The 15206-nt window shown below is 38.1% G+C and overlaps 1 protein-coding gene across 1 annotated transcript in view; it reads left to right on the top strand.

Annotated features, from left to right (window-relative positions):
* FBN1 (fibrillin 1) overlaps nucleotides 1-15206 on the top strand; it is a 238359-nt gene that overhangs the window by 189779 nt on the left and 33374 nt on the right. The window contains exons 45-50 of the mRNA XM_011967291.1: nucleotides 3492-3614; nucleotides 7274-7399; nucleotides 9352-9468; nucleotides 10688-10816; nucleotides 11460-11579; nucleotides 14286-14411. Coding sequence (XP_011822681.1) covers nucleotides 3492-3614; nucleotides 7274-7399; nucleotides 9352-9468; nucleotides 10688-10816; nucleotides 11460-11579; nucleotides 14286-14411 — 741 coding nt within the window. The remainder of the gene's footprint in view (nucleotides 1-3491; nucleotides 3615-7273; nucleotides 7400-9351; nucleotides 9469-10687; nucleotides 10817-11459; nucleotides 11580-14285; nucleotides 14412-15206) is intronic.

Below are 15206 nucleotides of genomic sequence, written 5' to 3'. Positions count from 1 at the left end.
TCCAGACAGACATTGCTACTCCCAAGTGAAAACAAGGTTAATGCAAATATTCTGAATGCATGAGAGGATTCCAAATGGCAAGAACAGCAAATTTGATTTTATATGAAGAATGTTGGCATGCACATGTACTTTTTTCATTTTCAGATTACCTCCTGTTGCCATGTATATGTACTGTGATTCGGAGCATTCCTTATAGCACTTCATATTTTTCCCTACATCTGGGAAAGATAGTTCTGTTACATTTTAGTAAAAGGGACATTACTGGTTATTAAATATACCATGTGCCCAGGATAGTTGGAATAATTTTCTATTTAATACTTACACTTCGGGCCTCTAGCAGAGTTTTTATTCATGTTAGAAAGGGTTATTACCCCTCAGAGCACATATTATAGCACATATGTCAACATTGTAATGTTAAAAAAAAACTTTTTTGTCTAAACTGAAGACAACTTATATACCACAAGTAAAGTTATAGTCCTAACCACATACTTGTTAAGTTCCTCTCACCAGGCTTTCAGTTACTGTGGCCAAGTGGGCACATGTCCCTTACTCTGCCTGCTGTGTGAGTTAGTGGGAATGGGGTGATAGCCATTCCGAGCCTTCCTAAGAAGATAGCCAATTCAGACCTTGGCCTGAGTCCCTGGTCTTTGGGAAGCCATCAAGGATCAGGTACCTGGAGAGGAAGCATGGATGTGGGAGAGGGAACCCATGGCAGATGATCTTACAGTGTTAGAGTTGGCCGCCTCCCTCACAGCCGCACTTTTCCCCGTCTCAAGCATGCTCAGCATGCCTGCCACCTGCCTGTGGCATTTTCCTCCCCACCCTTCCCCTCAGAGTTCGCTTTGATGATTACTGTACCCAGGTACCTTTTAACCACTTACACTTGCTGAGGCGGCAGCCCTTGGCCAGAACCCATAGACAAGACCTTCTTACCCATGACCACCAAGGTAAGTTAGACCTTGCTAGATGCATGAGATTAAACACATGCAGCTGTACCAATGCAAGGCATTTTGCTGTCAGGGTAGCATTCTGTGGATATTGAGATAACTAAGTACTCCAACTTCTGATTGCCGTTTCACAGAATATCCGTCTTCCGGGTGAATGTTTAATCCAGGATCAGCTGCTTCCCAGCATACTCTTAGCTCTTAGAATATGAAAATGAGGTTGAGTGCATACATGCCTCGGCAACGCTGAAATTGGAATGGATTGCAGAGGTGATTTAGGGAGCTTCCATACCTCTGCTCTCACCAAGTAGCCACATTGTCAGATGCCACATCATAGAAGTGCTTGTCTGTGACACTACTCAGTTTCTCCAATGGCACAGTCTGCCCCCTGTGTTTCTATACATCCTGAATTCAGAGCAGGGCAGACTTGGTGAGTGAGGCGGTGCTGGGTCCCTTGTAACCCAAGGCAGGCACAGTCCTACTCCTAGTCTGTTGCCCAGAGAGGCACAATCCACCCGCCTTAGAGAGGAACCCCCGCTGACTAACTGACAGTCCTGAGGGTTTTCCACCACAGAACCACACCCAAGAGGCATCGGCTGATATATCTGCCACCCCCTTGTAGGAACTTCTTTGGCCGAGCCAACTTCTGTGTAAAAGCCCAGAACTGGTACTAAGGGCCAACCCTCACCTGTTACAGTCCATCCCCTCTACTGGACTTAGTCTGAATTAGATTGTTCCACTGGAGCAGGGAAGAGGGAAACGTATTTTGCCCCATGATATACCATGGACATGTAGTAACTTTTGTGATGCCATGAATTTGAACTATATTAGGTATCTGTTTTTTGTTTTGTTTTGTTTTGTTTTTTAAGTAGACAACCTCCTAAGCAAAGTCAAAGCCCTGGAACACACAATATCCATTATCCAAAATCTTTTCTGTTTTAATGAGAGTTGGTTTGTTTTCAATAGCTTTATGATGATTCCCATGTTAGGTTTTCTTGATTTGACTGCCTTGTGGCAGTAATTTGAGCAGGTGTCTCTACAGCCCTGTGCCTCAAAGCACTCTCTACAGACCAGGAGCACCTGCATCAGCTGGGAACTTATTAGAAATTCAGACTCTCAGGCCGTTCCCCAGACATGCCAAGTCAGAATCTGCCTTTTAGCAAGATCCTAAGTGATTCATGTGGTCTTTAGGATTTGAGACATTCTGCTCTTGCAGCCTTTCAGACAATAGCAACCTTATTGAATCATAAAATCCAGATCTTTGAGTAAATACAAGGCTTCCTAGGATATTAATCTATACCCATGTCAAGTGCTGGCCCTAGCAGCCAAGTTTCATGACTTTTTTTAGACATGAACATCATTAGAGTCCATATGTGGTCATAAATCAAGCTCTTGCATTTATAAATATTACTGAAGTGGGAAAGTTTGGATAACGGGCTTTCAGTCTTCCTTTCTCTCTCTTTTTTTTTTTTTTTAATAGACTTTATTTTCTAGGGCAGTTTTAGGTCCACAGCAATATTGAGAAGAAGGCACAAAGATTTATCATATATTCCCTACCCCTACACATACACAGCCTCCCCTATCATCAGCATCCCCCATCAGAGTGGTGCATTTGTTACAACTGAATCTCCAATGACATCATTATCGCCCAGAGTCCCCTGTGATGATTTACATTTGAGTTCGCTTTTGGTGTTGTACATTCTATGAGTTTGGAAAAATTTATAATGACATGGATCTAGTATTTCATAGCTATTTTTAGAATAATTTCACTGCCCTAAAAATTATCTGTGCTTTGCCTATGTATCCCCTGGTCTCTCCTAACCCCTGGCAACCACTGATTTTTTTTACTGTCTCCAGAGTTTTGCCTTTTCCAGAATGTTGTGTGGTTGGAATCATACATTGTGTCACCTTTCCACATTGGCTTCTGATTCACTTAGTAATATACATTTAATTTTCTTTTTTTTTTTTTTTTTTGACATGGAGTTTTGCTCTTGTTGCCCAGGCTGGAGTGCAATGGCATGATCTTGGCTCACTGCAACCTCCACCTCCCAGGCTCAAGCGGTTCTCCTGCCTCAGCTTTCCAAGTAGCTGGGATTACAGGCACGCACCACCATGCCCAGCTAATTTTGTATTTTTAGTAGAGACGGGTTTTCACCGTGGTGGTCAGGCTGGTCTCAAACTGCTGACCTCAGTTTGATCCACCCGCCTTAGCCCCCCAAAGTGCTGGGATTACAGGTGTGAGCCACCGCACCCAGCCATATTTAATTTTCTTCCATGTCTTTTCATGACTTGATAGCTCATTTCTTTTTAGTGCTAAATAACATTCCGTTGTCTGAATGAACCCCAGTTTATTTATTCATTCACCTATTGAAGGGCATCTTGGTTGCTTCCAACTTCTGGCAATAAATAAAGCTGCTGTACACATCTGTGTTGTCTTTTCAATAGAACAGATCAAAATAAAATATAAATTTGTTTTCATATGAGAGGCTTTGTTGACTGGACACCAGATTCTGTTCTCCTTCAAATTCAGTTGTCTTCTGCTCGTAGATATTGACGAGTGTCAGAACGGCCCAGTGTGCCAGCGCAACGCCGAATGCATCAACACTGCAGGCAGCTACCGCTGTGACTGTAAGCCCGGCTACCGCTTCACCTCCACAGGACAGTGCAATGGTATGTAGTGCCCCACAGGCTGGACATGCCTACCCAAGAGTTTGTCTTCATGAAGCTTCAGATATCTGGATTTATTTTCAGATAGTTAAGCTGAAGAATATATGAGTTAAGATTTAGATTGATGAACTCTAATAACTAAATTGGAAAAAAGAGTATTGTCAAAATGTCTAAACACTTAGCTTTTTAATCCTCTTTCTGGATGAGATATTTTCAAAACAAGAAGGAAATCTTTTGCATACATAGATTTCATATTTGCCTATCTGCTGCCCTGCCTGCAAACACTCACCCCCACACATTACACACACACACACGGTTATGCATACACACACTCCCCTAAGCAACATTTAGGACCAAATGATTTTTTGCCTTCCACAGAACCCCTCTCAGAAAGGTGAGGTTTTCACCATCTTGGCTACATACCCCCAATCTAGACAGTGAAGCTCTCCTAAACTGGGTCAGATTAATCTGCATAAACAGAACAAACAAAACCATCGCTTTTCTTCCCAGTCATCTTACAGGTCACTCACTGAAGGCAGCAAACATCAACAGCCTTTATTAGCTGTTTATTACCATGTCCCCTAGAGGTTAGATTTTTTGGTGTTCACTTTTGTCAAGGATGTGATAGAAATAGGAAGCATGCGCATGTTATCAATTTCAGTGCATGGTGAAGTTATTCAGTATCTGATGGTATCTTGTAGCCAGTGGTATAAAAATGTAAAAGACTGGTGTTTCAGCCCAGAAGCAAAATAATACCTCAGAATGATTTTCTAGTAAATTTTTAAGTAATTCTGAATCATTGTATATTTAGCAAAAATCACTGTATATTTAGCAAAGCAAATCATTGTATATTAGTCAGGAAGAATGTGTTATTTTGCTCATGGTTCATTTCACAGGGGGTTTCCTGGATATTTTATGCATTCGTGAATGAAACAACACAGGGGGACATGGTCAGATTTTCCTTCGATTTCCTTGCCTACCAGCGATTAAGTGGTAGGAAGTGCACTGTTCTCTTTAGGGTATTTTGCATTGTTTTATGAGACCTTGGTGGGAAGAGGGTGTAATTGCCAAACAAAAAGTCACATTGAGAATCAAGACTTGTTTTGTTGAGTTTAAAGGAACATGTGTAAGTATTTAGCATTTTGTCACCAGAGCTGTTGCTATCCATGTATTAAAAATACAGGACAGGAAAAGTGGGGACTTCTCTGATATGAACCACAATACCCTAGCGAAACTTGGCATTGATACCACTTCCCTGCATTTTGCTTGTAATTTATATTTCTTTAGAACTGGATGAAATAATTCCAGTCAAAATAAAGAATTGCTGATAATATAGAATGAGTCATTTCATACCATTTCACACTCAGGTAAGAAGTGGGACAGAGCTATTTATAGATCAAGATAAGACATTCAGCCATAGCCTGCTGGGGCTTAAACCCTTTACTCTTTTCCTGTAGAAGACTGACATACCTAAAATGCACCCAGCCATAAGTGTTGTGAGTGAGAATCATTTGCAGCCAAAAGCTTGATTTCCTTTATTCATTGAAATCTTCAGAAGAAAGGGAATTAACTTGAGTTTTGCAGCCATTCAACCAGTTGGGTTGAAGACTTCATTCTAGAAATGTCTTTATTTATGTGTTACTTTTAAAATATCTTTAAATGCTATTCTATACTTGGCATTTTTTTTCAGGCGTGCTATAAAGTACTCCTTTTTGCCTCTGTTTAAAATGAAAATAACTAAATCTTTCTCTCCATCGTGAGATCTTTGTTTCAATTCGTAGGTACATTATTTCACACCCCAAGTCACACCTGACCATAGCACCCACATTATTGCTGAGAGAGCTCAGAGAACAATTAGATATCTGAGTTCAGGATGCTAGTCTGACAGCAGAAGCTGGATAGTTAGAGCAAATGCAACCCCCTTTTGAAATGTCTTGCCCAGCTGAAGACAAGAAACAGTTTCTTCCCAGCTACTTCCTTGTGGTTTCCTCTCTCTCTGTATTGACTGTTTGGGTTTCTTTCCACAGTAGCCTGTTCAGAACTCCTATCCCAACCTCAAATATGATCATCTAAGAGTTCAAATTCTGGTGCTTGTAGAAACCTAGATTTCTGCTCTAGTTTTACCAGTAGAACTCCAAAGTACTCTCCATATTTCATTTTTCATTTATTTAAACCATCATGAAATAGGGCAATAGATGAAAGGAAATTCCTAATTGGGGATCCCTTTCTAATAAGATCCTTAAGGCTTTCCATTTCCTTGTGGAAACCAGATATGACACGGACTTTGTCCCCTGCATACCTCCAGGTCCAGTCCTACCTGAAGGTGCCAAAATTTTGGGCCAACTATGGTAAGACCTGACATACCCTTCCTCAAGATCAGAAATCAGTCTCCTCTGCCTATACTGGGAAGCAGTTGGCTCACTTTAAATTCATTTTCTCAAATGGGAATAATCATAATTTGTTAAATAGCGTTTCTGCATAGGCCAGTAGTAGTTCCTAAGCTGCTCTATTTCAATTTCCCCTCATAATGATATACTCAACTTCACTTCAAACTTCTAAATGGTATGATGATTCATCTACTAAATAGGAGATAGTCATAAAATGGCAGCCCGGACACACGAAATGAAGGAGATATCCATGATTCTGGCACAAGCAGGGTTGCTGTGTGCAGCAAAAAAGTGTCCATTCATGATGACTGTGTTCTGAGTAGACCTTTCAGGCAAACAGCAAGTCTGGATTATTTAACTAAGAGCGAAATGCCATCTGCCCTACAGCATCTGCAGCAAAGATGGCACTCCATGTGCTTTCTTCTGTGACAGTAGGAAAGTCAGAATGGCACAGTGCTCTTCAAAGTACATTTACTCTAAGCATAGAGCTTTAAAACATTAGAGACATAAGGTGGCATGTAATTATGTCATATGTGAATTCATGCATTAAATTCTGCCCCTCAGATCATCAGATTTCAGGAAAGCAACAAAGATTCAGTTGATGGTAAATATAATGTAGAGCTTAAAGACTGGCGGAAGCAAGATGAGAGGGCTTCCTTTTAAATGAATGGATGAGAGTAAAAAGAAAGAGACAGTGTTCAGATTGTCACATGCTAAAAGGAGCCCTATGTAGACGTTAATACTTGGTGAAGATGAAACAAAAAGTTACAGGAATAACACAAAGAGATGCAACTTGAACAAGGGGCCATGTGGGTTGTCCATCAAGAAAAACTTAATCTTAGCCATGGGATTTGACTTTGATATAAATTTCCAAAGGAAGCCATGAACTATCCATGACTTGAGGCACCAAATCTTAACTAGACAAAATACTTCAATTAATTCCACAGTCTGTGGTGCTGCGTAGGCTGATAATCAAACAGAAAATCCTCCCAGCTTGAATTTTTCCACCCATTTTACTTCTAAGTCTTTTCATCTTTCAGAATATTTTTTGATTACTTCCCCTTGTTTTTTATTGTGTCATGTATTGTTAACATACTCTGACCATGCCTGGTAAATGAGAGTAAGTTTTAATCCACTTTGATGCAAAAATAAATGTATCTGTTTCACTAACTTAGTTTAGAGCTAGGATTACTCCTGAGAACAATAGCTAGAAGGTAAGTTATTCAATTGTATTTTGTCTTCAAAGTTCTCACTTAAGATGCTTTTTCTTTACAGATCGCAATGAATGTCAGGAAATCCCCAATATATGCAGTCATGGGCAGTGCATTGACACAGTTGGAAGCTTTTATTGCCTTTGCCACACTGGCTTTAAAACAAATGCTGACCAAACCATGTGCTTGGGTAAGTATTTAATTATTAATCTTTTTTTTTATATGCTATTGAAAACTTCATTTGAATCTAAATATGGATAAAATTTAATGCTAAGTCTTTTAGTAGTATTTTTGCTGTCTACAAAATAAAAACATGGACAGATATGCAGCAGTGATATCCTATTTAATCTTTGGCAATCTGAACATGATAAACCTCTTCCTTGTTACTCATTTGGCTGTGAGTTTAGAAAAAATTGACTAAGGGGTAAATTGAAAAAGATATTAATACAAAAAAATAATTTTTATTAATGTTAATAGACTATTATTCATATGTAGTATTGATATGGATTTCCTTTTGAGTTGAGCTTTTGAGTGTGAGATGACCATTTTTTCGAGAAGGGTTGGTAGTGTGTACCAGATTCTCAAAGGCAAATTTATAAATCCTACAAAGGCAAAGAAAAGTTAATCGTTTTTCTAGAGGAAAAAGAGCTCAGGATTTTAAATCTCTTCCCTGATTTATCTAGTGTCAGGATGCTGATGTAGAATAAACTTCAGTGTGTGATCAATCATTTTCTCCTTTTCCTTCCTTTCTTTTTCTACTTTAAAGCAGTATCATTAAGTCTTTTGGAGACATTAAGAACGTAAATCAGATTCACAGCTGAAAGAACAGTTAATATCATAATGTTTAAGCCCTTGACTTTGGCTGTGACTGGGTTCATTCATTTGGGAACATTCTCATGAAGTTGTATCTTCTTCAGAGTAATGACAGGAGCACTGACAGCCCTGCTCATCACTGGGCAGCTAAACTGTGCAAAAGCTATGATGACCCTCCCCAACTTTCTTTCTACATCTCTCATCTGAATATTCTGGAGCCCCCTAACATAGAACCTCCCCAACCAAAGAACTTCACCAGTTTGGCTAAAAATGAATCAAGGCAGAAATTCTTGATTGCTAGCAGTGACTCATCTGGGTGTAGTCTTCAACCACAGACACACATTAGAGTCCCTTTGGGTTAGCAATAGCTTCCTGATTCAGGAATCACAGATAATTTATCTTCATGTCCAAAATGTGAAAAGAAAGGAAATCCTACCTCTAATCATTACATTTTGCTATTCTCCATTGTTACCTTCCACTCTCTCTCTCTCCTTTCATCCTTGTCCCTCTTCATGGTGCCTCATTCTTTCAAACCAGCAGTAACAACTTTCTTTCATTAAACTTTTTCTTTCTTCCTTCTTAATATAATGCGCACCTACTCTTTATAAGAAATATGCTAGCTGTTGTGATGAGATACAAAGACATATAAGACGCCAAAGCAGCTTTACAAAATCATCAAAGTACAGACCAATCAAAAGGCGAATAAGAATGCAAGCATGTATGAAAAGAACAAATTAAGTGCCATCTCTTTGGGGTGGTTTAGAAGAGTGAGAGAAGTCATCATTGGTGGAAGTTGTTCTATGTTTTTAGGGGTGTAGGGAAGAAGGAAAAGTTGTCTGAAATGACAGGTGAGCTAGAAAGCTGAGTTATTTTGTTGCTGATTGTGGGGTAATGCCAGGTGAGTCACTGCTTTTTGGTAAGTTGGAGTGAGAATCTTGAAGGTTGAAGTTTGCCAAAGGTGGCAACACCTCAAGACCCAGATGCACACAGAGTTTTTTCCATTTTCAAGTGAAAATATTTGAGAAAAGTGGCAAGGGTGGAGAATTCTAGAAGTAAATAGAATAAAATAATTCTTGTTCAGGTCTCACGTCCTTAGCTTGCCTCCTTTCACTGGCCAGCCAAGGAAACAATTTATTCCCAAGGTTTAGAGCTCTGCCGCTGCCTGGTTTTTTGTAGGGATGACTGCTGCTGGAGCTGATACCAACATCAAGAAGTTTTCAGCCTATGGATGAGGCTTGGTGAACCCTAGAATGCTGTTTAGCCACTGTAACCATGTAACCACTTTTTCTACTTATATTTATGTTTCTTCATGACCTTTCTTCCTACTAGACATAAATGAGTGTGAAAGAGATGCCTGTGGGAATGGAACTTGCCGGAACACAATCGGTTCCTTCAACTGCCGCTGCAATCATGGTTTCATCCTTTCTCACAACAATGACTGTATAGGTGCGTGTGCAAAATTGTGCATCAGCAAAGGAAGTCAGTTTTATATGTGTTCTTTGTAATTAGCATCATTTCTAGTGTTCCAGCTGTCTTTTAAAATTCTATGCTATCTTATGCATAACAATTGCTTACGGGACTTGTCAAATATGGTGTGCTAATTCCACATCAAATATATTCCAGAAGTTCCCCTTATCCGTGAGGGATACGTTCTGAGACCCCCAGCAGATGCCTGAAACCACAGATAGTACTGAACCCTCTATATACCATGTGTTTTCCTATACATACATACCTAGACTGAGGTTTAATTTATAAATTAGGCATGGTAAGAGATTAACACAATAACTAATAAGAAAATAGAACAATTATAACAATATAATGTGATAAAAGTTATGTGACTGTACTTTCTTGTGTGCGTTCTCTCTCTCTCTGTCTCTCTCTCAAAATATTTTATTGTACTATACTCACCTGTTTTTGGATAGCAGTTGACCTTGGATAACTGAATCCCCAGAAAGCAAAACCATAGATAAGGGGGAACCACTGTAACTATATCCATTACTTTTATTAAAATGCTCATTAGCAGCTATAATTTTTATGTCTATTTTGCTGTAAAATAAATTTCAAAATAAATGGGATTAGATTAAGCTCAAAAAATTTTAAATACACAAAAGTGATTCTTTGTACAGAAATTATATGATTCAGGAATATGAACCTTCTGGTCTAGATGTTTCACGTAGCCTCTCTTAAATAAATCATTGAATCTACAGAATCTCCCTTCTAAAACATACTCGGCAAGAGTAATAAGCCAAGTTCTTTAAATTTTATTGTGCTATAGGCTAATTTAATATTTCTAATTGCAAGAATATAAAATAATGTCCTCAGCTGAATTGTGTATTAGAATCTTATTTTTTAAATCAAAAAAATTTTAAATCGAAAATTTAAAAATAAAATCTAAAGGAAAATCAAGGAAAAACTGGTAGGAAATTTGAATATAAATTGTCAGTCTCTAATATAATAATGTAATCTTATTGTTAAATGTGCATAGATGCTTAAAGCCAGTTCTGTTGTTGCATACTAGATCTTCACTGGAATTTCTTGTTTGGCTAAGCCAGCAAAGGCCACTAAAATTCAGAAAAAAGTATTTTTTCCTTCAAAAGTTTTGATTATTGATGGGATTATGACATCTTTGGAATATATTAAAGGATTGTTGGGGGTTCTTCTGCAGATGTCGATGAATGTGCAAGTGGAAACGGGAACCTTTGCCGAAATGGCCAATGCATTAATACAGTGGGGTCTTTCCAGTGCCAGTGCAATGAAGGCTATGAGGTGGCTCCAGATGGGAGGACCTGTGTGGGTAAGTACACGGCTTGGAAAGACCTGGAAAGAATGCTTCCAGAGACCACTCAAGGAATCGTGCAGTCTCTATTCTAATGCTTCTTTCTGGAAACCTGGAGGAAAAGTCAGAGTGGAATTATATTAATCCTCCCTATAAAGGCTTTGTTTTTATTTAAATACATATACGTATATGTATATGTGTATATATATAAAATCACTTTTTCCCTTATTTTAAAAATTAAGCTATTGTATTCTCAGAGAATACTTAAACTGTTAAACAGCAAAATTGTTAAATTGCTCTGTAAGCAATTATGATTTCCCTTCTCAAATTTTTTTCTTTATAATACTTTCGTAGTAAGCTCTCATACCTTTTGAGTATCCTTAAAATCTTTATATACTCGCTGACTTTTCACATGCTACAGTTTTCTGGAAATATTTAATCTGATGTAGGTAAAATAAAATATGGTGGTTATACTATACATTTTTGAAAGCTGATAAAGCTTATTTTTATTATCACTTATTTTTCTCCATGGTGGAATTTTGTGAACTTTAATTTGCTTTGTGTATTTCTTTGATTTATTCTAGTTTTTTTTGAATTTTAATTGTTTGTTGGAAGTTATGCCTGTGGGAACCTCTTCCTTATTTTTCCCTTTTCTTTGCAGATATCAATGAATGTCTTCTAGAACCCAGAAAATGCGCACCAGGTACCTGTCAAAACTTGGATGGGTCCTACAGATGCATTTGCCCACCTGGATACAGTCTTCAAGATGACAAGTGTGAAGGTAGGAAGGCTGTCAATGTTAGCAAAGAAGGAGTGTTGGGTATCCACTGGACTTAGCAAAATGAGAGTTTTTGTGATGACGTCTTCATTTTGGAATACTTTATCAGAAACGAATGCAAGGGCGTAGGGTATGACATGGTCTCATCCTTCTGGCAAGACAAGAAGCACTAATTCTCATGCTGATCTCTAATGAAGTTATTTTGCTCTGTGCCTATGACTGATCATATGATCCTGACTCTTTTCCACTGTGCTTTCATACGGTTGGTAGGAATGCTGTATCCCCCTCCCAGTATTTCTCAATTACATTTTTTAAGTGGCTATTCTTTGCAGCTAAAAATAGCTCCTGATTCCAGTTAAAATCTTTAAATGACCACACTCAAGTTTGGATGAATGTGGTTATATCGTTTGTCTATTTTGTTTTTGCCTATAGAGCAGTGGAAATGTGTTATTTGAAATAAATTCTCAGTAAATTTTATAGTATTACATTCCTTTTCTTTTCTTTTTTTTTTTTAATGGAGATGGGGTCTTAATCTGTCACCAGGTTGGAATACAGTGGCATGAGCATAGCTCACTGTAAACTTGAACTCCTGGGCTCAAGTGATTGTCCTGTCTCAGCTTCTGGAGTAGCCGGAGCTACAGGCATGCGCCACCATGCCTGGCTGATATTTTAATTATTTGTAGAGATGGGGGCCTCCCTGTGTTGCCAGGCTGGTCTCAAACTCCTGGCCTCAAATGATCCTCCTTCCTCAGCCTCCCAAGGGCCTTACTTTAACCTCAACGAATATGTCATATCATTAAGTGAAGGACATTAATTACTACAATTTCATAAATAAGTAGGGTTGAAAGGATTTTCAAGAAGTCACCTAGTTCATGCCCCTGACTTTAAACAGGTCTGCATCTAATCCTCAATGAGAATTTTCTCTACTTTTAATATCGTCAACTAGAAATTTAATTAGATATCCAATTTAAATAACAATCAAGTGGTGATATTTAAAATGGAAATACCTTATTGAAATTGTCTAATGCAAATTTTTTAAGCATGTTATTTTACTTTTATTGAAAATTGGCTTTATTTACTCTATTATCAATACATCAGTTCGCTAAAATGAACAGAATGAATATATATAGAAAGAAAAATGACTGCACAATCAATGAATGTGTCCCTTCTATAATATTTGGCCCTATCCTAATCAGTTGGCATGTACAGGCTAATTTCTACCATAACAGAGATAGTCATAGTAATAATAATTAAAAACAACCCAAAACATTTGAGCATTTTCACAAAAGTCAACTTTTCTATTAAGAAAAGATTGGATATAGAGGGGGAAGGAGTGTTGGAATGGAGTAATTCAATCAGCAATAGTAGCTCAGATTCATTAATAAACCACAGGGAACATAACACAAGTATAAATGCAACCCAATAACCTGGCATGATAGAGAAGCTGATTTTGCATTGCACAGAAAGAGGATCACTTGGCATTGCACATTTCTAGAATATTTATTGTGTGGTATTTGCAGTATTAAGTCAAGATAATAAAGTTAATTTCTCAACTTTTCCTTAGTTGGGTCTCTTGAGAATAAAGTTGTATAAAGCAAGTACATTTTGGTGTGGGTAGAAACCTTTGCACCAATGTGAAAATAAAGGGCCCAGGATATAAGAATATTTTGTCTTTTGTTTAAAAAAGAAGTATTCTCATAAAAGTAGCATGGCTCAGAATTAAGACTTAACACTTTGTTCACTAAAAATTCCTGCTGAAAGTCAGAAGGAAAGATAAGTGAGTTTGTTGGAATAGAGTGGGCATATTTTTCTATAGGTAATCATGTGTTTTATTGACCAAACCAAGCCAATTTTGAAAGTAGAAAAGGCACTATTAACAATAAAGTCAGGCCAACCGGCATAAGCTGGCGCTTCCCCAGGCAAACTAGGACATATGGTTATTCAAGCCATTCAAACTTCATATTGGCTACTCTTAACTACCCCTGTACAGGAACTAAGATGTGTAATATACTAAAGAAAACGTGCCACAGTTCTAAGTGTACCATTTCATCTATATGATGAAAGAAAAAGCCTGTACAAGAAAGATATTTTTGTGTCTTTAGAAAGATTAACCCACAAATCAGTTAGGAGCCTCATCTTCTATGATATCGTTAGTTAGCCACTTCATAGGATTATACTTACTGTCATGAGTCTTAGTGTTCTTGTAAAATTCAGTTTTAGGGCTAGAACACAGAGTATTGGGAAAAGTTCTGTGGATGATTGGAGGGGAGTAAATTTGGTTCAAAGGCCTAGATCTCACATTGAGTGACTCACTATCAATGTGCTTAAAGTTTCAGCATTTCTGCTTCCTGAACAATGGTGCAATGTGACTCTATAGAGCATGCTTCTTTCCTGGCCTAGGGTACTATGAAATTACTCTGACTTTTCTAGTTAGCCAAGCAGCTCAGTCTGGGTAAGAGATGTTTGTCACTGCACCCCTTAAAAGGCAGTTGCACATTCCATTTTTATATCAATAACTGTCAAAACTATTTTTTTTAAAGCCATGACAACCTAGAAGTCCAGTCCACAGCATTGTGGTACAGAAAAATACCTTTATTATTGTAAGAGTTTGGAAACTCGGCTGCCCTTTGTATGTCCACATTGTGTATTTGGTACCTGATGATGTCTCCATCGTGTTTTGACTTTGTTTGACTCATGTGATTCTTTTAGATATTGATGAGTGTGTTGAAGAGCCAGAAATTTGTGCCCTGGGCACATGCAGTAACACTGAAGGCAGCTTCAAATGTCTGTGTCCAGAAGGGTTTTCCTTGTCCTCCAGTGGAAGAAGGTGCCAAGGTAAGCGTCTTTGAAAGCTTTGGGCTTTCATTGCTCCATGTTTATTTATGGTGGTCTTATTTTTCAAACATGGCAAAGCTCTGTTTCTTTGTGAACAGGAAGATGGAGAGTTTTCATTCACCCAGAGGTCTAATGATAACCATATGTCAGAAGGTTCATTTTCACTTTTAAGGTTAAAAACTCATCCATCAAGTTATGGTTGCTTATACAATTGTACTGACATTTAAACCTCTCTCCCACTAAAAACACAAATGCTGATAGGCCCGTCAGTGGGGAAGCACCTTGAGCCACCAAAACAGCAAAGCCTGGGGGAAGTTGAGCTACATATCCCCTACATCTGAAGAGATCAGCTGAAACATATGGGTCCAAAGTTAGACTCGAGAATGCAAAACTGCACATTAACCCGTCTGCCCCCGCAATATAGTACCCATCCCTTATATCACAAATTCTCCAAGAAAACAAAAATAAATGTAAACTGACCAGGATTCTTGCTGGGCCATTGTTCATTTTTAGGAATAATACTTGTCAGCTATTTCAGTAAAGACTTTCAAGGGTTTGCCAACGACTTTCAAATTTTAAACAAAAATCAAAAGGATCCTGAACTTCGGCATAACACAGCATGTGCTTAAGTCCCAGAAAACTGTTTAGACTTCTCTAAACAATACAATTGTGTATGGCTATCTACATACACAGACTAGTTTCATGAAACAAACATGTATTTCTTTTTTTTCCACTTGTATCTTTTGTTGTTTGGTTGTTATTGTTGTTTTGGTGTTGAGTTGGGTTTTTTTTTTT

Source organism: Mandrillus leucophaeus, unplaced genomic scaffold (assembly GCF_000951045.1).
Source record: "Mandrillus leucophaeus isolate KB7577 unplaced genomic scaffold, Mleu.le_1.0 Scaffold798, whole genome shotgun sequence".
Taxonomy (NCBI): Eukaryota; Metazoa; Chordata; class Mammalia; order Primates; family Cercopithecidae; genus Mandrillus; species Mandrillus leucophaeus.
The sequence above is the reverse complement of the archived record's forward strand: the minus strand, read 5'-3'. Positions and strand labels throughout refer to the sequence as shown.